General features: G+C 48.7%; 1 protein-coding gene across 3 annotated transcripts in view; it reads right to left on the bottom strand.

Moving 5' to 3' along the window:
- The window catches only part of TGFB2 (transforming growth factor beta 2), a 77143-nt gene that overhangs the window by 26311 nt on the left and 24089 nt on the right, over nt 1-26743 (bottom strand). For all 3 annotated transcript variants that reach the window (XM_059413348.1, XM_059413349.1, XM_059413350.1), the window contains one exon: nt 1024-1187. In XM_059413348.1, coding sequence (XP_059269331.1) covers nt 1024-1187 — 164 coding nt within the window. The remainder of the gene's footprint in view (nt 1-1023; nt 1188-26743) is intronic.

Here is a 26743-nt window from a genome sequence, read left to right as displayed (position 1 = left end):
CAACTCTGCCCTCTACACACACCGTTCCTGTCACCCTACGACCCGCGGAAGTCACTCGTGCACAGGTCTGCCTCCCTCCTCAGACTCAGGGCTTTTTGAACAGTGTTTCCAAGTGCATTCGAATCACCCCAAGGCCTTGTGAAAACCGTAGATTCTGCTCTACGTTGTGTTTGTTCTGACTCAGCAAGGCTGGGATGATGCAGGAGGTTCTGCATCTCCCTCAGCTTCTAGACTGCCCTGTAATCCACTTGAGAAGCTTTAAGAGCCTTTCAGAAATGTCAGTGACTTGGCACTTCCTCTTCATTCTCCTTCTCATCATCTTTTTTTTTTTTTTAAGATTTTATTTATTTATTTGACAGACAGAGATCCCAAGTAGGCAGAGAGAGAGGAAGAGAAGCAGGCTCCCTGCTGAGCAGAAAACCTGATGCGGGGCTCCATCCCAGGACCCTGAGATCATGACCTGAGCCGAAGGCAGAGGCTTTAACCCACTGAGCCACCCAGGTGCCCCGTCATCATCATCTTTTAACACAGGTGCCCAGCACCTGTACTTAGAGAGATGAAAGCGATGTCAGGGCTGCCTGAAATAATGCAGGGCAGAGGCAGACAGTAAATGGGGGTGGGGGGAGCTGGACAGAGAAGGAGGTTAGCGAAGGGGCAGGAGATAGGAAAGAGGGGATAAAAAGAGGGAAAATTATAGGGAGAGAGAGGACAGTAGAAAGGCAACACTGTCTGACTTTCGAGGTTGAGGAGGTGGATTTCTGGGTGCCATCCCTCCCGGGGGAGGGGGGTGCCCCAGCCATTTATGCCACCAGAGAAAGGTGCTCAGACCTTCACCACTTCCTCCTAAAGGTTCTTCCTTCCCGATTGATTGAGGAATGAGGTACCGAGAGCAAAGGAATAACAAATGAGCGTCTCCCTCACGATTGTGAGTGTCCAGAATGGTTTTTGTCACAACGGCAGAAAGGATTTTTAACCTGAAGACTTCAAACTAACTGTTCACCAAACCACGTACACGAAAGTTACCTGGTAGAGTTCGATCCGTTGCTCGGGCACTCTGGCTTTCGGGTTCTGTAAACGAAAGACTCTGAACTCTGCTTTCACCAAGTTGGATGCATTCTTCTCCATCGCCGAGACGTCGAAGCGGACGATTCTGAAGTAGGGTCTGTAGAAAGTGGGCGGGATGGCATCTGTAAAAAAGGGCAATCATTGAAAATGATAAAATCCATTATTCTCTCAAAAAGGACCCTGAGGCACGAGATTGTCTCAAGAAAACATACGGGAAATATCTACAGAAGGATTTCGTTTCCAAGGGCCAATTTAATACCATTAACAATTTAACCAGAGGGGGGAAAAATAAATAAACATGTGCATTTGGTTACAGGAGTCACAGATTAATAGAGATTAACAAACCACTTCCAACTCCGTTCGAGGGCATGCCGTGAACCCCATCCTTTGAAAGTTGACAGAGCCGTGGAAAATCCTAGACGGTTGTGAACTGGAGCAAGATTGTGACAGTTGATGCCTGGAGAGAGCTGTTGGGCTTACATACACTTTGATCAGATGTGCCAAGAAAATAGCTCCTAATGGCAAGCAATCTGCCCATGGATTTTTTTTCCTTGAAGTTTTGGCATCCGAATCCTCTGCTCTATCCAGGTTCGTGCATTGCATCTTTTTTGGCTTCAATAGTTTGGCTTTTTCACACACATATGACCAAATATACCCTCTAGTTAAGTTAATAAAATTTGAATTTAAAAAGATGATAATAATAACATCCAAATACGAGTTATCTGGTCTAATGAGGAGGAAGAGAGGAAGAGTCCGCCCCAACACCTTCAATTCTAAGCAGAAACACACAGAGGCAGCTAGTACACAACAATTTCAAGTTCACGGGTTGCTAGAGATTTGCTGTAATATTTTATAGTCATTTGCCACTGCCTTTGAACAAGCACGTGAGCTTCTCCAACAAAACCCAAGCGGGTCCCCATCCCGGCCACGCAGTTCAGACACGGCATCCGTGTATGGAGCCTGTAGGTCATTTGTTCCAGATTTTTCTACAATTCTCCTCCCAGATCTTCTGTAAACTTCCCTTCATTATTCCGGAATGTTCCATCCAAATCGGGTAGCTCCAGTCCTTTCTACCCTCTTCTCGAATGTGTAGCTTCGTTACAACATAATCATTCACAGTTGTTTATGGCTTTTTACAAGTGTTTTTATGACTTCTGCATTATGTTTGTTTATTTTGTTTTCCCCCGTGGAAATTTTGAGAATCTTGAGGGCAGAGACCAGATTTGCCAGGTCTTCCTCCCCGCCCCTGCAAACCCCACAGCCCTGGACAGGGCCCCCTGCACACTTGGAATTCACCAACCATCCCCTGTTGGCACGGTTGGTCATCAGTAGGAGTCTTGAAAGACTCGGCCATCTGGCTATTGGCAAGACTAACTTCTTATTAAATAAACGAGCCATCTTGCCGATCTTAAAAGAGAAATAAATACCTTTCATGATTTCTTGGGAAACCCGTGCCCTGACGATGAGACTGGAACAGATAACAAGTCACTATACATTGTGTATATAAGTAGCTTGCGATTAAATGCATAATTAGGCTTCCTGTTCACGGTTACTTTGTAAAGTGCTAACTAGTTAGATTTCCTCATTTCCCCCCTCTTGTCCATTCCCCCAAATTTGAGTCAGCAGGGAGATATGGCCAGTGTTGAGATGAGGGAAACACCACTCACTTGATGTCACTCCAGAATCTCCCATGTGCAAGATTTTCCCTGAGAAGCAGGAAAAAAAAAAAGGCAAAAACATGTGACCATTTGCTGATCTTAAGAGCTCAGCACTCTTATCCCTCAAGGGGGGGTTACCCCATCCCTCTCCCCACGTCCTGGGACTCCCAGAAAGCCACTTTTGGGGAAGGGGTGAATGCCCAGCCACGCTCCGCACCATGACTGCCAAAGGACCTTGTGAATGGAAGCTTTGTAGCTCGTGAGTCAGGAGTCTCTAAACAAACAAACAAACAAAATAAAAACCCCCAAAAATCTAAAGCATCCAGGTGTCAGAGAAAAGAAAGTATTCATGTGGACACAGCGATGGCCCAGCACACTACAACTGTGAGGGAGTCGGGGGACGGTGTTCAGGTGGACAGACATGCCTTCAAGCAACCCGGTTTTCTGGAACCCCCGAGCCCTGCAATTTGAAAAGGTCACACTGCTGGGCTGCTGGGAAGAAATCGATCTTTCTCTCCTCTGGAACATGCCGCCCCCCTCACCCCCGCCAGGTGATTGGACCAGCTGGTCATGGCCTGACCAGCTGAGCCACAAACAGGCGGAGGCCCAGCCCAGAAGCTGAAGCCAGGCTGGAGCCAGGTTCTCCAGCTTCCTACACCCTCCAGGCTGGCCAGAACCTTCCACAGGCCTAATGGCTGAATTCGTTTTCCCATGGCCCCCCACCATTAGACAGCAGAAGCTTCAGACATGCTCTGAAGCAGCATCCGGAGGAGCAAAGCCCATTCGGCGCGTTTTCCCCTCCACGTTCTGCGGAAGCCCCACAGGCCGGTTCCTCTTCCCCAAACACCCACCGTTCACACCCACCCGCCCAATCTCATCCCTCCATTGAGTTTGTAAATAAGTGCTCTTGAGATTTATTTTTATTCTCTTTTGTGTTTATTAAACTTGGAGCAACCCCCCCCCCCCCCCTTTCTGGTCTTCTGCCCAAACTCACTCTCTCTTTTTATGGCTGCTTCAGACCACGAGGTCAATTTTGTTTCTTCTTCTTCTAAGCAAATTGTCCAATGATCCTGTCCGAGGCTTTTGAGCTCTAAAGGGGCGTTTGCAAATATTTACAGGAGCAGCTTGATGGTTAAGTGCAGCTGTTCTGCTCGGCTCCCTATACACTGGCGAACGGCCCTCCGCCCCTCTGGCTCTTAGAACCCCTTCCGCTAGTTCTGTTTCAAGACCTGATAACACAGATCTGCATTTGCGGGGGGGGGGGGGGGGGTCTTGCTTTAAAAGCAGAAGGAGCTCAGACACCAGGAGAGGCCCCCAGAGCAGCCCCCACCAGCAACTCTGCTTTGGTCTCTAACCACAGGGAAGGGACCCAGCCAGGAGGAAGCCGCAGCCTCCCCCACACCCTTGCTCCAGGACACGGGGCCAGGAGATCCCTCGATAAAGACTGTTGACCAGAAAGAACTGACGACTGCTTCCAAGGGCCAGCTGCAGCTGTCCCCTGCTGTCATCTGCTACGGGACGCAGCCCCCTGCCTGGCTGAGGAACTTGAGTGACTTGGCAAATGTTTCTGCATTGGGGCAGGGTGGGGGGGTAGAGAAAGAGTCACAGCAAATTGCTCTGGCCTGGGCTGTGACCCTGCCCTTGCCTCATAAAAGCTTCTGTAGGCCCAGTGTGGGCATCGACACCCAGCCGGGGGACGGGGCCGGCTCGCTCCCCGGGTTCGGGGCGCCAAAGCAGCCGGGTGGGGATGTAATGGCTTATGCAGCCCTAATCCACCCACTTCGCCTTGGAGGGATGGAGCTTTTTCCTCTGCCTTCTCCAAGAACTCATTTCCCCTGTTGGAACGGGAGTTCTCCCCAAAGTCCACTGTAATTCCAATCCCAGCTCCTACTCCCCAGCCAGGTGGTCAGGTACTTGGGTTTGACCTTTGCCAGCTTACCCACACTCACATCCTGTTTGGCTCCTGCCTCTCCATTTCTGACCCACTTTTTTTTTTTTTTTTTTTTTTGTTCAATCAAATTGATTTTCCTGCAACCCTTTGGATCAGACCACCAGGCTGATTCTCTGCCTCCTCCCGTGCTCTTTCCTGCGGGCCTGCTTCTCAGGGAAAATCTTGCACATGGGAGATTCCCGAATGACATCAAGTGAATGGTGTTTCCCTCGTCTCAACACTGGCCATATCTCCCTGCTGAATCAAATGTGGGGGAATGGACAAGAAGGGGGAAAATGAGGAAATCTAACTAGTTATCACTTTACAAAGTAACCGTGAACAGGAAGCCTAATTATGCATTTAATCACAAGCTACTTAAATAAGCAATGTATACTGACTTGTTATCTGTTCCAATGATTTAATAATAGTTTATTATGTATTATCTTCTCCTGAAGTAAACGCCTCCAGTCCAGGAATCTTTACATACAGTTCTTTGATTCATCACAGCCCAGGGCCCGCGGCATGGACTTGTGACCAGACAGTCACACAGAGTTCCCATGCTCAGAAAAGCGTCATACTCGAGTTTAATGCTCTACAGTCACCATCTTGAAATCCTTAATAATTTCATCTTTGAATTGAGGTTTTAGAAGGGAAGTCTGATGGGACAAATGAGATGTACACAGGGGGCGTAAAGCCTTGGCTCATAAGCTATTCCATCTCTCATTACCTGCGGGCCTTCCTATGATCAGTCTTCAGCCCACTAGCCCTCACCCCTCTAAGGCCCCCAGCCTCCCCGGGGAGAGTCGGGGTCAGGCACACACCATTGAACCCTCTCAGGGCAGCGCAGCAGCTGTTTCCACCTGAGGCTCACAGCATTGCCGTGCATTCAGAGGGCAACTCTTGCCCACTGTGACCCAGGTTACCAAGCACCCTGCAGGTTTGCAAACCTATGGGTTGGAGTGGCAGTCTGGAGAGGCCAGGCTCAACACGGCATCAGTCTGGTGGCTGGAAGCAGCAGGCGCCCAGCTACACAGTCCCAGGGTAGAGGGCAGAGCCCTGGGGGCTACACGTCTGCTCCTGCTCTGGGAGCATCCCCGCCCGTACCCATGGGAGCACGACATCAAGGAGCCCAGGACATCACCGCAACGGGTCAAGAGAGAGGAGAGAGAAAGAGATCACGGAGCCAAGGAAGAAGCTTTATATTTTAGAATCTTTGACAGCACACGTTCCCTGCTTTTTAAACAAGAGGCCCCACATTTTCATTTGGAAAAGCAACCCACACAGTTTTAGAGCCAGCCTCACCCCGGTGAAAGCTACAGGATCTTAATGCCATGTGGGACCTTCAAGGCCATCTGAATTTTAATCCCAAATCATCCAGTGCTAGCTAACGGCAACGGGGACATTACTGGGCTTTTCGGAGCCCGTTTCTCCATCTGTGCAATGATTCAAATAATTCCCTATCTGATATGCATTGAGTCATGTGGTCAGGATGCATAACGAAGCAGATGGAACATTGGAGCCCTGGTCTGGCACTAATGGCCCTTCCTGTCCCCCACCTCATTCTACAACAAAGCTGCCACGGGCTCCTCAGGGCTTCCTTGAATACCCTGGGGGAGAGAAAACTCCCCTAGCGCCGACTAACTTAATTAGAAGCGAAGAAGAGAAGGAGCAGGAGCAGCTAAGTGGACTGCGGCAGTTTCAAAGGACTCTACCTCTGAGTCCCTAGGAGTCAAGCTAAGTTTCCTCAGAATCCCCACCGCCCGCCTTTAGCCTCCTGCCTCAGAAAGGAGCCAAAAGACATCTTTCTTCTCGCCGGACTTCTCTGGGTCAAGCTATTCCATCGCCCCCTCTGACGCTCATAGTAGGACTACTTAATAGTAGTAGCAGTAGTAGGACTACATAGTAGGACTACTTACCCAAAAAGGCAGCAAAAACACCACCTGAGGAAAGTCTGACAGCATGACCAGCATGATGAGCTCTGACAACGAATGTGGACGGAGCTCTGCAAGAAATACCCCTGAGAATGTGCAGGGCTCCGCCGTTAGAAAGGCAACGAGCCACTCGACCGTCTGGTGCCTACTTCCTAATACGGTTGTCTTCTTGCCCGAGGCACTCACCATTCACCTGGACCTTAAATACAAGGTAGTCTCCCTTCCTGGGGACGGAATGCGGGGGCCTTACCAAGTACTCCAGGCTCCTGGTGATAAGGGGAGCAGTGGGCCCTCCATAGTGGGGGTTCTCAAAGCGTGGGTGTGGGGTAGGGGTGGTCCGCATTTTGTCAAACTCCTTGGGCAACTCGTACATTCCCTAAAGCTTAACAACCACTGAAATTAAAGACAGAAGAAAAGAAATTCACCGAGAAGACAAACGAGCATCTATGAGAGATTTTTTTCTTTGAAACCACCGATCATCACATACTACTTAAATTGAAAATTCTAATTATTAGTCTTTCTTTTTTGTACATCTCCTGCTGCTAGAATATAAACTCCATGGAGAGAGCTTTGTTTTATTCAATGAAGTATCCGCAGTATCTAGGAAAGCACATAGAACATAGTAGTCATCCATTAAATAGTTTTAGAATGATGTTTTTTAAGACAAAGGAGTAGCTAAACTTTTTTTTTTTTTTTTTAAAGAAAGAAAGTAATCTATTGGGAGCATCCAAACTTTTGATCAGGCATTACACATGAACAAAAAGAGTAGGACAGGGTGCCTGTGTGGTTCAGTCAGTTAAGTATCAGCCTTTGGCTCAGGTCATGATCCCAGGGTCCAGGGATAGAGCCCCACATCGGGCTCCCTGCTCAGTGGAGAGCCTGCTTCTCCCTCTGCCTACTTCTGCTCTCTCTCTGTCAAATAAATAAATATTTTTTTTTTTTAAAGAGGAAAGAAAGAAAGAAGAGAAGAAAAAAAGAGAAGACAGAGAAAACGTGAAATGACAGCAACACATGACTCTGATAATGGAAAAGCAGAACTCCCCCATGATTTGTACTAATTGTCTCCCTTGACTCCACATTTCAAATGAAAGAACTTTGAAAATATGAATGCCTGGGTCCCAGCCCCAGAAACTGTTTAATTAATTGGACTATGAGTGACGTTCTTGAGCCCCTCAGCAGATTCTCAAGCAGAGACAGAACAGAGAACCCAATCCCTTAAAAAGGAATTGATAACACTTAACTTGAAGAAGGAGACAACTTAGAGACCCCAAATATTTCAGGCTCTTGCATATGGAAAGTTCTTATTTTCCAAAAGGGCCAGAGAGTCATATGGCTCAACATATAAACATTTTTATAATAATTTAGAAGAGTTTTTAAAAATGCACTGTCTTTCAGGGTTGGGAGTGCTCACGTCACAAAGAATTCTTGTAGTTTCAAGACCAAAGATGCAATGCGGTGTCCTGAAGCTGGGGGCGGGAGGAACTAGGTAGCCACCCAGCTCAGTTGTGAACTCATCTTTCTCATTTTGATGTTCTCCATTCATGAACCTCCAAAAAATGATTTTCTCCCCTAAATCCCACATTAGATGATTGTCACTCACTGGGGGTGGGGTGGGAGAACTTATTAATGTGCTTATCACCTGGCTCCATTCCAGACCTACAGGGAGGATTTCAGATGATTCTGTTTTACACTCAGGTCGGAGAGCATCTGCCCTAGCCCACGGTCCAACCACAACGAAGTTGGCCAGGCTTCCCTTCTTGCTACTCGGGGTCATGAACTAACCAGGGATGAAGAAATATGTCCATCCACCATTCACACCCTGAAAAAGAATGGCCCGGATCACTGCAGCCTCAGAGTTCTACTCCATGACCCCCTCCCATTTTATTCCAGCTTCCTAGACGTCATGTCTGCTCCGAGGGTGTTTTTCATCCCCATTTCACAGACAAAGAAATTAAGAGCAAGGAGAATGAACTAGCTCTTGGCTAAGGTCAAGGCAAGCCTGGCTCTTCCATCAGTTCTGGCTTTTTACTCTAATGCCTGCCTTCTGCTCAAAGGAGTCCCTTGAATAAGAAGGCATGACCATCACCCCAGGCAGAAATGCTGACCCAAGCACTGGGGCACAGCCACAAAACCCAACACGGAGAAGTGGCTTGTTCTCAACTAAGGATCAGCGTGACTTTGCCTTAAAGCTCAAGAGAGTTCAACATGAGATCAAGTATTTTCACTGATACTTCTGGAAAGAATGACCCCAATCTGGAGACCTGGGTCTTGCTCAGTGAGAATGTTTCCCCATGAGACACACTTTGCCAACATCAGCATGGTCCAGAACCCTAGGCCCCGTCCCCCGCCACGGATGTGCCTGGTGGCCGTCATTCCTGAGGCGTCCACAGGCTCCTACCCTGTGCTCCTCGAATGAACAGAGCTAACTTCTCACCTCCCGCCCCAGAAAAGACCACCTCCCGTGCAGCTCCGCATAACCGGCATAGACTTTTGACATCCCTAATGAGTGTCATGGCCCCTCATTCCTGCCATCCCCAGCTCTGAGGGAAGTAATTTGGGGTTCATTAGACAGTCCCCAGAGTGCAGCAAGGCAAACAACCCACTGAACGGCTGGAGGGCAATAAACTAGCTTCTCTTTGTGTGTGCAGAGACGGCCAGCGAGAAACCAAGACAATTGTGTTTTGGGGTTTTCTGAAATTTGTCTTGGCCCACGGGCTATGGATTTTATTTCACTACCACATCCCAAACACGGCTGACATTCAAGTCACAGCAATTTAACCCAAAACGACTGAGAAATAAACAGTGCATCCGTGGTTTCTGATGTTCTCTCTGGCCGTCCCTCCTATTAAATGTAACACGGCACCGGCGCATCTGCCATTTAAGGGGGAGGGGGGCGTCTCCAAGTCGGGGACAGTGTCGAACTTGACGTGCTGTTGGCATCTGCGAGGCTAAGTGTGTCAGCATCGGCTTATGTGACTTGGCCTTCCTCTCGCTGCTATTTGAGACCGTGCGTTGTGTCAGCAGGAGTTTCTGGGCCCCTTCCCGCACAGAGCACACACACAGGAAAATAACAGTGGGGCCGGCCCCTGGCAGTCGGCCTTCTCGAACTGTGACAGACACGGGGTTTCTAGTGTCTGCTCCCAAGTTTCCATCGGGCTCATAAAACCCCACCTCCATGGAAACACGCCTTCTGGTTCAATTCCTCTAACGTGTCTCCCTCATCAGGCTCAGGGCTAGGCCGGCGATGTGTGTGTAGGGCGTGCTGGGTTTTAGCAGCAAAATCTGTGGCTGTGGAAAGGGGCAGGCCAAGCCCTGCTGTTAGGAGGCCAGTGGTTAACTGAGCAATGTCACAGGCCCCGAGTGCCACTGTGAGGGCCCCTGGACAGGTGTCCCGTGAATGTGGCGTCTCCCTTTCCAGTGGTCTCCCCGCGGCGGGGTCTTCTCCATGTTGGAACAGGCCTTTGAAGGCACTCTGTCACTCTGTCACTCTGTCACTATCTCGTTCTTTAAAGCACATAAAGCTCCTGGCTTCGGTTTCTTTCTCTCTCTCTCTCCCTCTCTCTCTTCCATTCTTATCTTCTTTCCTTCCCTTGCTCCATTTTCTCTCTCTTCTCTTCAATTTGTGCTTTCTTCTGTCTAGGATACCTAATGGGGCAAAACAGTCACAATTTGGGGGCACTAATGGCATTTAAAGAGGCCAATGACCCTATGACGTAGTTACCCATACAACTACTCTAGAATTCAGCAACGGCTCCTAACAAGGTCAGTAGGAAAAAAAAAGGCAACATGCATTGACTTCGCAGACAAGTTAAACTTGGACATTTAGGATGTCGTCCTTAATCTCTTAATGGACTAGAAGCACGCTTCATTTTTAATCTCTTTCTACAGACTGAGAAACTGAGGAGTAAAACCTCCCCAGGATTACCCCCAAACACTGGCAAAAGGCGGCTTCAAATGCTCAATCTGAGACCTTCTAGCTCACCCCTGCGAAGAGAGCATTTATATCCCCAAACTTCAATAATACCCCTTTCCAGAAAGGACCGCCCTTTCCCTGCAGCTCTAGGACTGGTGTGGATTCTGGACATGATTAATGGACACAGTGCTCATTACCAGGCTGAAAATCTTCCTCTAATCCTCCTGACATTAAGGCAGTGATGCATATAATGGCCACTGCGTGTCTGGTACTGTGAGCTTCTCCCTGTGTTTGCTTGTAAGCTTCTTGCTTGTGGCCCAACTTCTTTGTCAGGCAATTGTCTAATTACATGGGCTGTGCTGATCGGCTGTTGCTCTGCCCTAAAGCTAAGCTAATGAGCAGGGAGGCACACCTTGCTAGGATCGCAAGCGATTCACCAACTTAACCAAGGGGCAGGGGCTATTATTATGCACGTATTAAACTCATAACTTGGGAGTGAGTAAAGACGAAAGGGAAGAGATAGTCTGGATTATCCAGTTTGAGAGAAGGAAAGCGAATACAGCCCACATTCCGTTTCCCTGAAACTCTGTGTTGCACTTCAAGGCATTGCCTGGCACTTCCCACGTGCTCTCTCAAGGTCATTGGCATCTAATTCTTCTTACTGAAGTTTTCTCTACAACAAGAGAAGACCCCATCGCGTCTCTCCCAGAACTCCTCACTGACAGAGAACTCAAAATTCAGGTATCCTACAATGTCTGACAGCTCAGGTGGCACAAAATCGCTTCTCTATGCTGCGCTGAGATTGGTTTTGCAGCCCTTCCCATTTGGTCTAGTTTTTGATTTACTCTACTTCTGCTTGACCCTGCTCAGAAATTTGGAAACCAGTTCTTATGTCTCCCCACCCCTATTTCTTTCCTAAGCAAACATCCTTACTTCCTTTCATTATTTTTCATGAAAGCTTTTTACTTCCACGTTATCCTCTTTGTTCCAATCTTAAAATCAGACCCTCAAGTCTGAACATAATTCTCAAGGCAGAAGAGAGTAGCACTATCACCTCCCTTCCTGTGGGACTTATACTTTTATTAATGCATCCCAATGGTACGTCATTCTCACTCTTTTTTCTCACCTTTGCACTCATATTTTCTATGTCTTTTGAATGCATAATACATTTCAAGTCTGAGGTCTTTTTCATACAAACTATTTTACAGATGCTACTGTCTTAGGCCTTATACCCTGAGGCTTTTTTTGGGTGCAGATTTTACAATGATCAACCCCTGTTCAAATGCCTCTACTTATTTGACCTCATTCCTCATTTCAGATGTGCTCAGATGGATTTGTAATCTGATTTAGTAAGCATCAGCATTCTTTTGTTAAATGACATTGCAGAGGACTGAATCTGAAAATCAGGAAGCCACTTAGCTTGTGTTTCCTACAATACCCTAGATCATGAACCGAGTTTCTAAATTGTGTTTGGGTGAATACAGACCTGAATCCATGCTACAGCTTCTTCCTTTGAGCTGTTTCCACTCTGCCAGGCACCCCTATGTACGACTCATCTCCGTGGGGACAGCCAAGTCCAGGGGAAGGGGCCCCTAGTTACACACAGTACCATAGGGTTGCTGTTTGCCCAGTGGCCTTCTTTCTAAAGCAGGTCAGCAGGACAGCTATATCCTACTGCCAACTGTCAAGGAAAATGGCCAACAGGACAAAGTTGAGGAAGGTTCCGGAACCCACCTCCCCCCAGAATGCCTATCCTCTACGAATCGATACTCTGAGGGTTAGTTTCCAAACACACTTCCTTGAAAAGCTGAATGGAAGGTCTGAATGGTTCATTGTGCTGAATGCTAGCTCTGAATCTCAAACATAAAGATGGTAGGGAGGAAGAATGGCTTGGAAGGAATTTTTAGTTAGCAGATAATCTTATTAGCATTTCAGTAGATGGTCACTCAGTACCTCAAAAAAAAAATATTTGCGTTTCAGAGGATGGTGCTTTCCTGTATTCAGTAAAGGGCGTGTACTCTTCCCCCCATCCTGTTTGTACTGGCAACACGGCTATGGGCAATTAAGATATGGGGCCATACAGGAATTATAGGAATCCAGATTAACTGTGGCATGAACGTGTTCTGGAATGGAGCCTCCGGTGTTTTGCTTGTTTTAAGAAATCAGGTTCATTTGGGTGCTAAACAACTTATGTTCAAGGTGGGGCCACCATTTGTGAGAGGAGAAAAAAACAATCTTTAAAGAAATCTTCATGGCAGAACCAGACCACAGCTGAGTCCTTTTAAGTGTTCGAGGATGGTTAGTTTCATTTAAGTATCCAAGAGCAAGGCCGGTGGCTTAGCATCAATCTCTCGGGTCAGGTGCAGAGAGGATACAAGATGTGTCAATATCACCTGCTCTTAGAGACACTGAGCTAGCAAACTGACAGGGCAACAGCAGCCAGGACATCCCAAGATTGAGTCCAACCTGTCCTCCTGTATCCCCGCAAAGACCGAAAGCACGGAGATTTTGAGGACAGACAGAATTCTTAAGGAAAAAAAAGAGTTTCTCCTCTTTGGGAAAACGTAAGCTCTGTCTTACGGCTCTCTCAAGTTTTTTCTCAGACGCCCTCAGAAGTCTTTTGGACAAGGGGTCCAAACTCAGGTGATTTCTGAAGCTTTGTCCTCAGAAGTTCTATTTCCTCACGGCCAGTAAGCAGATGACACAGGACAGACCCTTTTACTTAGTCCCAAGCAGTGGCTCTCCTCCATTTCCTCAAAAGCATTTCCTAAGCCCTTCAAAGAAGAGCTCTTTGAAGAAAGCTAGTGCTTCTCAGATGTGTTGGGATGAGAGCAAACAGAAGTCCCAGAGAACCAGAGAGGTATCCACCCATGTATGGAAGCAGAAGAAAACACGCAGCAGGCGAAAGTAGAGAGATGGGAATTTCTACGAAGGCAGCAGAGGTCTTACACACGCACAGCCTAGTGGACCTTCAAGTCAGCGGAATTACTTTTGCCAGGTTAGGTGACTGAGTTATGCCTTTTTGATGCCTATTTCTTGCCATTTTGCTTTGATTTCATTAGACTTTTAAAAACTGAGGTATAATGGACATACAGTATTCTATTCATTTCAGCTGATTCATAAGACCATTTTTAAAGGCTAGACAACAGATCTGAAAAGCATTCCTGTGTCAGAAAAGTGAGAAAACCATCACTTCCATAATCTCATGTGAATACATTAATTTAGCTTTTGTGTATACAAATGAATGAAAGTTCACCAGTGAAGAACACACACATTGTGCAGCAGAGAACCCACAGGATACTGGCTTGAGTTCAGTCACTGTGGGAGGATCACTGCCGGAGGAGTCTGGACAAGGGAAACTTCGTAACTCTTTTCAAGGGCTCTTAAACCCCTTGAGAATTCTCTTTAGTAGGGAGGGAGCTGTGTCTTTGCATCTCGGAAGCCCTAGATCAGAGATCGCTGAGAGTCAGCAAGAGGTCTGCAGACATCTGTCTCTCCAAGAAAACTCATTGGTGAGTTTGCTTTTAGACCTTCCTGACCAGGATGTACATTGGACCAGCCCTGGGAGCACCAGCACTAGGAAGACAGGCACTGGGCACACTAGTACTAGTACTGGAAGCATAGGCACTGGCAGCACTGGCTCTATATTGGGGGAGGGGTCTTCGTAACTTTCACGAGCACAGGGGCTAAATTCGTTGCCTTCCCACTCCTATGTTCCAGCTCCAGAAATCAGGACAGGACCACCTAGCACGTCATAGGTGCTCAGTACCACAAAGCAGAAGGAAGTACATTCTTTCCTCAAAAAGCTAAGCCACATGATGACAATGAATGCTAATCACATCCGCACAGGACTTGGCATTGCACAACACACTTTCACATCTATTACTTCACTGGAGCCGAATAACCTACGAACAAGGTAGCATTATCCCCATTATACTGTTAAGGAAACCACCACGCGGAGAGGCCGAATATTTTATTTAAAGGGTTCTCCAGGCTTCTTAGAGTTAATCTAATGCTCATCTCCTAACACCAGGTTTAGGAGCTGCATCCCTTCTGCAATGTAAAGCAGGTCCTAAAGAGAAGGGACAGCAGGCTGAGAAGACTGAGTTTGAGACCGCCGTGATCGTCCCCCGTGAAGAGCTACAGCGACATGGAAATAAACACGCTGTCCTTTCCGCCGCTCTGATGTCCAGTGCAAGGGGTTTTCTCCTCACTGATACTGAGAACAGCTATTTCTAGTGCCGAGAGCAAAAACATCTTCCCGTACAAGCACGACCAGCTAAGGGTGACAGCGCAGAGACGGGGCCAAGATGAAGAACCGGACTGATGGTCATCCCAGACAGCCGCCTCAGGGACCGTGGTCTACCATGACCTCTGTGACTGGTACTTCAGGAATGACCTAGAGATGAGAGGGAAGCTGAGGGACAGCCAGCTTCCCCAGTTTCAGCGGGAGATGCTCGACATCTTTAGAACCCTCTGATTTCTTCCACAATGGGGGCGGCTGCCTCCGTGGGCATGACAAAGATTCAGAGGCGCTTTTTGATCATGAGCCTCAAGGACGACTTCATTTAGTGGTTCAGAGACAGTCCACAAGGACCTGGGAGTTGGCAGCACTTTTGACTGTTCCCTCTGGCTGTGGAGAACCAGCTGTAGCTGCGACCTCTCTTCCCCCCAAGATGGCCTCACCCAGGTCATTCTGCTCAGGTAGGCCATGGCGCAGCCCAAACACAGATGGACTTTCACAAACTCCAGCTGATCCCTTTGCTATTTTTTTTTTTAACTGACTGACCACACATTGTGCTTGTATTATAGGAAGGAAGCCGGGCGGTGAGGGGCGGCTCCAAGAGGCCAACATGGCTTCTCCAGAGCTCTGCTAGAATTATACCTGGTGTCTAATCCCAACCCACGGCTCCGGGGGACGCCCTGAGTCCTCGGACTACAGATTCGAATCTTGCGGGAGACACAGAGGCATGGTTCTTCCCACAGGGCGCCTTGCAGGCTCCATCCGCTTCTAGGAAGAGTCACCGTCATCAGGCCGGGCATCAGGGGGTGGGTCAGACAGACAGACAGACAGAGACGCGAACTTCATGGTGTGTTCGGCACCTTCAGTATCTCCGAGAGGGATGCCTGACCGCTGAAAGCACTTGGCAGAGAGAGAGAGAGAGAGACGGCAGCATGGAGTCAGGGCTGCTCTCCCAATTTTCCACCACATCGTGTTTTCCCAGAAGTCGGTTGGGGGCGGGGGAGGGGGGGGGTCAAGGGACATGAAAAGGTCAAGTGGGACAGGGTCTCGGGCTGTGGCCATTCGGGCCCGAAGGGGGTTATGGTGGACAGGGCAGGAGGGGCTTTTCAGAAGCGAGCGGGAAGAGGGCGAACAGAACAGATTCCGGCAGACTCAGACGCCCTGGGGGACGCGCCTGCAAACGCTCCAGGCCCCGGTTCCCTCACGCGTCCCGCAACAGCGGGCCCGGGCTCCACGCGCCCCTCCAAGGCGGGGACAGTCCCCGGCTGCGGCCGCGGCCCGGGGCTTTAGGTCAGAAAGCGCAGACCCTGCTGGAGCTCAGCGTCCCTCTTCCAGCCGGTCAGGTGCCCGGCCGCCAGGCAAGCCCGCTCCCAACCTGTCTCTTTTTTAAAATGTACTGTTTTTTTACATTTTTTATTTAAGTTCACTTCAGTTTACCTCTAGTGTCTTATTAGTCTCAGGGGTAGGACGTAGTGACTCCTCAGTTGCCCGGGACACCCCGCGCTCCTTGCAAGTGTCCGCCTTCATGTCCGTCGCCCACGACCCCATGCCCTGACGCCGTCCGCTCCAGCAGCCCTAGGCTTGCTTGTCCCCTGCGGCGGGCTCTCTCAGGGTTTGTCTCCCTCTCTGACTTTATCTTCTTTTATTTTTCCTTCCCTTCCGCTCTGCCCACTGCCGTTCTTAACCATCCTCTCCCGCCTCTTCACTTCCAACCCGTGAAGCCTCCACAGTTACTCCCCATCACCTCAAAGACACAACTTCATAATGTGCCTTGCTTCGTACACTGCGACCCCAGCTCCGTGGGCACTCGGCGGTCTCCCCTCCCCTCGGCTCCTTTCACAGGGGGACCCTGTCCTCGGGGCACCCTGTTATTTCCAGACTTGCCAGGGACCGGCCCACCACCACACCCATGCCCCTGCCACGTCTGGGGCCTCGTCCTGGAAAGTCTAGGAAAGTCCTACGTGTCCTGCCAAGTCCTGCCTCAGTGCCTCCTCTTTGCAGAATTTCCAGCTCTGCCAGAGCAGAAGCACAGTCTCCCTTCTTTGTGTCCTAGGGGCACTTCTGTATTATATATATATTATTGTCACCTCTCAATGTGCTTACTCGGTAGACGTGGGCAGCAGGAGAGCAAAGACTCACACTCATTTCTGGGCTTAAAATGTGCTAATGCTGGGGCACCGGGGGGCTCCGCTGGTTATGGGTCTGCCTTTAGCTGAGGTCACGGTTTCGGGTCCTGGAATCGGGCCCTGAGTCAGGCTCCCTGCTCAGAGGGGAGTCCGTTTCTCCTTCTCCCTCTGCCCCTCCCCTCCAGTCATGCTCTCTCTCTCTCTCTCTCTCTTTCTCTCAAATAAATAAATAAGATCTTTTTTAAAAATAAAAAAAAAAAAATAAAATGTGATAATGCCAACTCTCGCCTCTAAGAATTGCTATGAAGGGTTAGATAAAATAATGACTCTGAACACAATGAGTACTCAGTCAGTGTGAGGTCGTATTATAAATGAGTGCTGGGAGCAGGACAGGGAAAGCTGCACCTGCTCATGGAGAAAACCGATGTCAGTAAGACTCTTCTAACCACAAAGAAGAGGTCCCATATGTCAATACTCCAGAGAGCCTGAAACCCTGGGGATAGGAGCCATGCTTCTCTCAGCTTACAGAATCACACACACACACACACACACACACACACACACACACAGCACAGTCCTTGGATCTGCCTGTCTTACTTCATTTACAACTACTAGAATCAGAAACCAGTGGGCACAAGTGAGCCTGATTCACTAGGACGTGTCTTAGAAAACCAGTGTTGGATCCACTGGATTTGCTGACCCACAGCATCACCCACATATAAACCAGGTGCAAAAGCAGACTTTGAGTGGTTTCATTATTAGAAGTACCCACATGCCCGTACAACCTACAAAACACTTTTCTCAACAGAATCTTGTTTTTATCCCTGTGCGAGATCAGCCCCTCTCCTTAGAGCCCCCAGGGTATGCATGAAAGGACCGAAGCTTACAGTGGGCAGGTCCCTTGTGCAGAGAGCAGAGAAAGAGGCTGGAAATCGCAAACCAAGTCTTTCTGTCCCCAAGTCCACACTCTTGTCATAACCACCCCCCACTACTGATAGAGGTTTGCTCTGCAGTACTTTAACGACCAGGGGATGGAAAGTCCTAGGACAGCCCAAGCTCAGTAAAGCCTTCTCTGGGCCAGAGCTATCCACAGAAGAAGCTGGTAACTTGGAAGCAGTCTTATGACAGATTTAAGGAGAGAGGACAAAACCACATGTCCTTTACAAAGCCACCTCCCCATGACCTAGACACCGTGCTGAAGCTTATCAAACAAGTCCGGGTCTAGCGGTTTGAATCTTCGATGTTCCTAAAGAGCACAGAGAGGGAAAGAGCCAGACACACCAAGAGTTCAGAGATTGAACTTATAAAAGGCCTCGTTTAGGTCTGGGCTACAGCTCTTTGCCACCAGCTGCTGACATGTTTGGCATGTGATTCGCTAGCCTGTGATCCAGTGCTGTCTGTTGTAGTTAAATGAGACGATCATCTTACTCCTGACATGTGGTTTTATTAAAACCCTTCAGCAAAAACTCCCAAGCCTTAAGGGTACGGGGATGGATGGTTTATGCCAAGGACTATCACTTCTTCGTAAGAAGTCCCATTTGTCCCTGAAGCTGTGTTGCCTTGGGGAAGACCCTATAACCTCTCTGTGCCTTGTCTACTCGTGAGTGCTTCCCAGGGCCACAGTCAGGCTCAAACACGATGATGTTCACGAAAGTGTTTTGTTCAATGCAAAGCGATAAACAAACTTACTCTCAACTGTCTTTGAAGAAGAAGACTAACCCCACAGCCCGGGCGAGTCATTCAAAGATCACAAGCATTGCTTGCCTTACCTTATCTCATTCCCTGGAAATGACTTTCGAGGGAGACCCCTCACTCTGCAGAAAAGGAAACTGAGGCTCAGAGCTCAGAACCAGAGAGTACTAATAAGCCCTTAATGAACCCAAATCCTGACTCCTAGATGCGTTCTTCCCACTCAGCACTTTGGGAAAGGCATGCTGATTTGAAGGCAGAGAGCTCAGGCCCCCCTTGGGATGGTTAGACCTGATCTCTGTGACCTCAGTGCCATGAATGAGACTGGCCCCGGCCTCGGCATGCACCTGGGCAGCCCCACACACCCGCAGCCAAGCCTTGTGTGTCTTCCCAGTTTCACTGAGCGGCCCCACAGGTCACCCTCGCAGGTCACACAGGTCAATGCAACCATCCTTCTCAGCAGATCTGTTTTCTCCTTCTGTCCCTTTTTGACCAGACCGTTGGCACATGAATGGACTACCCATGGCCCCTGAGCTTACGGAGGAAGAAGGTGAAGCAAACACGTGGTAAATCCACTCCCTGGAGTGTCAGCCTCTCAATGTGGAAGGCGCCGATAATAATGCCGGCAGCGAAGAGCCTTCCCCGCAACCTCTCCTCTAAGCCTCGTGAGGTGTCTACCAGGCAGATCCTATTTTAATCCCATTTTACAGATGAGGAGACTAAGGCTGAGGCAGATTACATACTGTGTCGGTGGTCGCCCAGGTAATCAGAGGTGGAGCCAGTGGGGAACTGTCTTACAGTGGACCTTGTGCCACACATCACAGAATGCGACATGAGCCCAGGTGACACACAACCCTGTTCATAACACAGAATGGAGTAACTAATGTACTTGCTTTTCTCAGTTTTGCAAATATCCCACATACCTGCCGTGCTTTTCCCTCTCAGGTTATTCTCAGATTATTCTAATTCTGTTCTCACACACATGGCGACATCGATGATCTACACGAATAAGACTGTAACTTCGAATCCTACAAACTAATGAATGACAAGTCAGTCATCAAAAATGAGAGAAGTACCCAGTGGTATTTAATCCCTTTTTTCTTTCTTTCTTTCTTTTTTTAATGAATTAAGATGTTCTGGAAGTGGTGGGGGGGGGGGGAGATTCCCAGTGAATTACTTTGTAACTATTTAAATAAACTTTCTCTAGACCTCATCTCTACGGGACTGTCACACCACCACCAAATCTGCCACGGGTGACCAAAACTCTGTGGTGCCCAAATGAGGGGACGGGCGCAGGGCAAGCATTCTTGGTCGTTTCACAACGTTCAGGAGGCTCCAGAATGTGGTGCTTTCTTATCAGTGTGGGTTAACTCTCTACCTTTTTAGGTGGGGAAATCCAAAGGCAACATTTCTTACTTGAAAATGCCTTTCACAAAAAGTTCTTCAGAAGCTTGTGGTTAATTTTGTTGCAATTTCTAACTCCTTGAAATCTGACTCATGGAACAGATCAACAAATTTTGTGAGTCTTCTGACATGTAGTTTTGTTGAAATTCTTCCGTCAAAATACTCCCAAACACCACAGTTAGAGAGATGAGCTGTTCAGGCAAGGAACTCCGGAGTTGCCTCCGAAGCCAAGAAGAGCCGTGACTCCCCTTCCCACAAGCCACCTGCTCGCCCATCAAAAAGGAAAGGGCTCTCTGAAGGGCAAAATTAACACTCTCGTTCATGCATTTCAAAATGTTCCTGCATTTTCCCTCATGTAGATTTATATTTACAATAGATGATGTGTTTTTCAATAAGACACATGCTTTCCAGCTTTGCATTTTTGGAACCACCTAAAGATCACTTACAAATCCCAGGAGGATTATGCATTGAAAAAACAGGGATTTCAGATTCTGTCTAAACCTGGGTTCATTTGTGCTCAGGGTGTTCCAATTAAACGTCTGTTTATACCGTAAATCCAGTTCTGCAGCTTTCCTTTGATATCCAAGGGCAGGACCCAAAAGTTTAAGACTCTGTCATGATTCTCTTTCCTCCTGGCTGAGACTCGCCTTTCCTTTTGCTTTTCATTCCTTCCTGTCCCCCTTCCTTATCAACTAATGTCTCATTGAAAAAACCCATTATTTCCACAAAGACTCGAAAAGCAATTTACAGTCGGTTTGTATCACAGAACCACGTCCTCAGACCCATACACATTTCTCTTCAAAAGCTGAGTGAGGGACCAAAAGAGAAACAGCACATCACACCTGCACACACCTCCAGTGCTTGGAACGGAATGCCCACAACCAACGAGCTCCTCAGGGGACCAGAGGAAGACTTTGCAAATGGTCTCAGCCTCACCACCACCCCCACCCCCCCACTCTCACCCCCCCTCCACCCCATTTGAGGAGCGGGGCTTGGTAACTCTAGTCCTTCCTGTCCTAATCCTGACTCCGTTACCCCTGGCCGTTTCACTACAGACAAGTTACTCTACCCTCTTCTGCTTTTAGATTTCAAATGATGGATTCACTTTCCTGTGCCCAGATGTTCAGCAGAACACAGTACGGAAAGCCAGTAAATGGGAAAAAAAAATAAAATCTGAATTTCCACAGAGAAAAAAAACCCGACTACCTACTTGAACTTGGAAGTGAAACCAGGTGCTTCCAGCCAGTCCCCCTAGGAGTCCTGCATCAGCAAAGCACCTCGAGGAATCGGGGCCCCTCCTTAAATCTCGGCATGTATCTCCGAGCCCCGTTTCTCTGCGCTGGGGGTGACCGTTCTCCCATGGACAACACTCACCAGAGAGCTTTAGTTCAGACCTCTGCTTTTATAATTTTCCATCTTCAGCTAAAAATACTTCTTTCTGAGTGAGTTTCAACCAAAGCATAATCCCCCAAACCAACAGGCACAGGGACAGAATAAAGGCTCTTGCAAGGGGCCTTGGGGCAAGAAGCCTCCTCTGTTTCTCTTGCCAGCCTCATTGGAAGACGGCCCTGAGCACCTCCATGGGGGGGAGGGGGAAGGGGACTGTTCCCAAGGGATGGCTTAATTTACACACATCGACCATCTCCCCTCCCCCCACCCCGTTCCCTGCCAAATTATAGCTCTCTTGGGGGCTCCAAGGGCAGCCCCCATCTGGGGCAGAAAGAACTAGAGTCAGCTTTCTCCTTCTCCTCTTGCTGACCTTGGGGATCTTGTCACCATTGACCGACCAGATGAAGAGATAACAGAGAGAAAGCATGGGACATTCTCCATGTACTTCCCTGGCAATGGCTGCTTCTTCGAGCTGAGAATAATGGTCTCCTGCTGCAGCCCTCAACTCTCCACTTGTACACACACACACACACACACACACACACACACACACATGCTCCGAATAACAATATCTCATTTACCAGCTCTGTTTACTGACCTATCGACTAGCTCTGTTCAGTACGGGCTGTCTGGAGCTCTGCCTCAAGCCCCTTCTCTTTGAGGAACATCCCAGAAAGCTGTGCTGGCCCAGAGCTTTAGGGTTTGGTTTTGTTCATAATCTTGGCCCGGGGGCCGAAGGAAGACTCCTGCTTTAACGGAGAGCGACATCAGGGCTGCGTCAGCAGGCCCTGGATCAACTCCCGGCTCTGCCACCAGAAAGCCAGCCTCGGGGCAGCGAGGCGGGGGGGGGGGGGGTGCTCTTCACCTGGTTGGGCCTCAGTTTCCTCATTCATAAAATGGGACTAGCGCCCCCAGGGCCGGGCGGTTGCGTGGGTCAGAGGAAGTGAGAGCCAACAGGGGGGACGGGAGGGCTCCGGCGGCTGGACCCCCCTCGGCAGCACCGCTCCCCCACTCTGTCCCAGCCTCGCTCAAGTAAAATTCCAGACAGACCTTGGAACAGAACCTGGGGAAATCCACTTCAGCCTTGAAACCGCACTTTGCCCATCTGCACAATGGAGACGACCCAGCGCCTCCCTCGGAGGGCCCTGGGCGGAACGGACGGTGGGGAACGCAGGAGCACGGGGCACTGCGCCTGGCATGGGCCAGGCACCCCAACGTGTTGGTCAGTCTTACTTCTCCCGGATCCCAACTTGCCAGCGAAAGGGCTGTTTCTGGCAAATGTTCGTTCACCTTCCTAGCTACCTGCTCACCCGGCGAGTCCTCTGAGCACTGAGCTCCCTTCCTGGCCACCCGCCCCGCCCGCGCTCGGCTCAGCTCTGCTCTTCATCTCCAGATGAAGCAAAAATCTGGTAAATATTACACTTACAAGGTAACAGGTCTGGAATGCTTGGCATCTCAGGCGAGTGCAATTGCTTCTTGGCGCCCAAACACATATACGCTGCAGCCCAGGGCCAAACTACATTTGGCTGCTTTGTGCAATTCAAATAAAGATATTAAAAAATCCTCCAAGTCTATAAACATTTGTACTGTTTGCTAATCAAAGGGGTTCTTTTTTTTTTAGCCATCTGAAGACAACTTGGCATGCTGGGCGCTCTTCTCTGCTCGGAACGTAAGGATTACTGCTGATCCAGGCACCGCATGGGTTTCTGATCCACGTAAACGATTTATCTAGTTTAGGTCAGGTGGACTCTCCTTGCGAGGGGACTGCCTTTCCCCAAACAAACAGACCCCAGCAATTTTCGTTCCAGAGTTTGTGTCGGTCACGACGCTGCTTTTGTGCCTCAGGACCAGTGACTGACCTGAGCTTCCCATGAAGGGGGGAGGTGACAGCTCTCGTGGCTACAGGTCTTGGCTCTACCTCTTAACAGCTATGGACCTTGGGAAAGCTCCTCTTCTCTCTCTGTGCCTTGATTCCCTCAATCTGTGCAATAAAGACAATAATCACACCTACCTATTATTGCCAGGATCAAATGAACCAGGACCTCTGAGGTGCTTAGAAAAATCTTTAGAGTCTAAGCAGCACGACGCAAGAATGAGTAAAAAATATTGTTGTTACGGATCAAATACCAAGCATAAACAAGACAGTAGACGAAGGTCCTTAGCAAAGGATAACTGGTTCCTTTGGTAGAAGAAGCTGAATGCCACTGGCCTTACTTAGGCCCACATTCTCCACGAACTCACAGCAAGGAGAGAGGAACCTGGTCAAGTTAGATTATCTCGCGGTCAGTGATTTAAATGCGGACTTCACCCACTCAGATGTCAGGACTGAACTTGTTTTGGTTGTAAGCGCAGGAAAAAATAAATAAATAATGCCATTTTCAATGGGCTTCCTCTTCCCTTCCCGAGAGCTAACGTCAGAACTTTCCAATGAAGCCTCCTGCCAGACGGCCACCATGAGAAAGCACAGGAGGACTGGACTGGGGGGGGCCGGTACAAACAAAGAAAGGGGCCACATTTTCCTGAGAATCGAGGAAACGCAGCACACTCTCTGGGTCTGCTTTTACAAGTAAAGGTAATAGTGAGGCCCGACTTCCCCTGCGGGCGACAGGAGGTCATGTTTCCAGGACAGCCGGGATGACAGCCAGAACAGGCCGGCAGACACCCCTCGGCTCGCCGGCCCTGGAAGGTGCTGCTTCAGCCGGTGACGGCCACGGGCCCAGACAGCGAGCAGGTGAGGGCTACCTTGGTGCCGCTTCTACACCTGCTTCTCTCTTACCCTTCTCCCCACCCCCTGCCCCTTCCACCCCTGCCTCTTCCCTCAGGTCCCTTTTCTGTCAGAAAAAGAAGGAAAAAGCACTACAACATACGTAATGAATTAGAACTACAGAGACGGTAGCTAACAGGGAGGCCTCGTCCCAGGATTCCCTTTACAGAAGGTACCAGAAGAAGCCAGTCAGAGCAGTGAGAGAGACGGAAAGAATTTTTATAAAGTAAGACCCTCTGGGGCCTCACGTTGCGTCCCCAGGACCTAGGGCAGAATTTCTCCCCCTGCCAGGACCACTCAAGGTGCAGGGGAGGACTGGGGGTTTTCCCTGGGGGTCAGCAGGGGCAAGCTATGCCACACATGGGCAAGCACCCAGCATCCGACAGGACTCCTGTTCTCTGTACTTGAGAAGCCTAAGTCTCTCTCAGTATGAAGTAGGTGAGGGGGAGGAGCACCAAACTGAATGAATCACAGCGCTGATTGGGGGGGTGGGGTTGGCGGGGAGGGATGTCCTTGTGGTTAACCACATTTTACTGGGGTTTTTATTGATTACAGTTGTCTTGAAAGAGACATGACTCAGACATACCGTATCCCAAGCCACGTATAGCACTGGGCTCTAATGGAATTTCAGCGTAGGAGAACGTCACGAACCATACTATGAAATGTGAAAAGCTTTGCTATCAACATAGACACCATTTGCTTCCGTCCTTCAGCAGCTCGAGAACAGGTTGACTTTTCTATTCCCCTTTCCACTGGAAGGCCATGGTCATTCACTGCTCAGGCACACACACTGTTCTGTGTACATTAGGGGTCGCTGCTCCTTAAAGGAAGGTTCTGTGAACCAACCACCTTGCCTTGATGCTCCCATCGTGTTTTGCTTGTGAATATCATTCGACAGTTTTCTAGGATCCTCCTTTGTACGGGGTCATTAGTTTACTGTAAGCTACTTGAGGGCAGGCATTATATAACCATAACAATACAACAATTACAACAACAAAGTCAACATGACTTGTTTTGAGGGGCGTATCATCTATACTGTCTCCACCAGGATTATCCCATTTTTGTGGAAAACAGGAAACTGAGGCTTAAAGAGGAAACACAGCCAATCCCTCACATGGAACTAGAAATGGCACCGCCTTGACTATACTGGGCTGGTATGATCCTAGTGCCTTTCTCCGGGCCATCTGTACTGCCTCTTCCAAGAGGGACCCATGTCCACTTATCTCATTTCTTATTCACCTGTGTGGTTCAGACACCAAACCCTGGAGGCAATATATGCTCAGTAAATATTATTAAACTGAATAAAATAAAAATTTCCACATCAGTATTTGCACAGACGAGTCCAGCAGGATTCAAGAGACATGATGCGAGATGCAGAGGGACCCACTTAATTGTAGCAATAATTACCAACACATATAGTCCTTTTAGGCCAGTACTGAGAGTTTTTAAGCCCTCCAGAGAAGACGAATAATGTTATTCTGTCTTACACTCTTCCGTCGATTTTTAAACAATGTCTCCAATATTATTTCCTCTTAAAAAAAATAAGTAGCATTTTTAAAATATTTTCCTAGGCTTAAAAAAAAAATGATACTTGCTTTTCTCAATGTATGGCAATTTGATATTCAAAACATGGGCCAGAATTTCTGGTTTCCTTGTAACTCTCCATATACAAAAGCTAGAAAGTTAAAGACCTTTTTTTTTTTTCCAATTCCCTGCAATGAATGAATGGATGGATGGATGGATGGATGGATGATGGTTTATTTAGCCCTTAGCATGTGCCAGGCATTTGTACGTATTAATTTCTCTCCTGGAAAGGACCATTGAGCAGGAGATTTTTTTTTTTAAAATCAGTCCTTATTTTTGTCTTAAATATTTTGTTTACTTGAGAGAGAGCAACAGAATGTGAGCAGGAGCAGGAGGGAGGGGGTGGGGGAAGGGCAGAGGGAGAGGGAGAAGCAGGCTCCCCCGCTGAGCAAGGAGGTGGGGCTCTAACCCAGGACCCTGGGATCATGACCTGAGCAGAAGGCAGCCGCTTCACCCACTGAGCCACCCAGGCGCCCCTAATTAGTTCTCATTTTAGAGCCGGGAAAGATGAGGTTCAGGGAAGGTAGCTGACTTGCCCCATATTACAGTCAGGATTTTATCTGAGGCTCCTTCAGGCAAAGCCTGTATTTTCTTTCTATTATATCATAGACTGAGTGTCACACTCCAGAGTCATCTTTGGCTCATGTGTGAGTCACTTTCTTGGCTTATCAACAGTAGGTTAGGATCAAAAAACCAAAGGCTGACATCTTCACAACTTTAAAGGAAGGGACCACCGTCTGTTATAACAAAGCAAAAGAAACAGAGAGGCCCATTATATGAACCCGTCTGTCTAGACAGATGACTAAACAGGGGTCCCTCCAGGGTTAGACTTGAATTTCCTCCATTCAGCCTGTTGGATATTTAGCAATAAAAAAAAAAAAAAAAGGGGCGCCTGGGTGGCTCAGTGGGTTAAGCCGCTGCCTTCGGCTCAGGTCATGATCTCAGAGTCCTGGGATCGAGTCCCGCATCGGGCTCTCTGCTCAGCGGGGAGCCTGCTTCCTCCTCTCTCTCTCTGCCTGCCTCTCTGCCTACTTGTGATCTCTCCAT

This window comes from Mustela nigripes, chromosome 10, assembly GCF_022355385.1.
Source record: "Mustela nigripes isolate SB6536 chromosome 10, MUSNIG.SB6536, whole genome shotgun sequence".
In the NCBI taxonomy this organism is placed as follows: Eukaryota; Metazoa; Chordata; class Mammalia; order Carnivora; family Mustelidae; genus Mustela; species Mustela nigripes.
The sequence above is the reverse complement of the archived record's forward strand: the minus strand, read 5'-3'. Positions and strand labels throughout refer to the sequence as shown.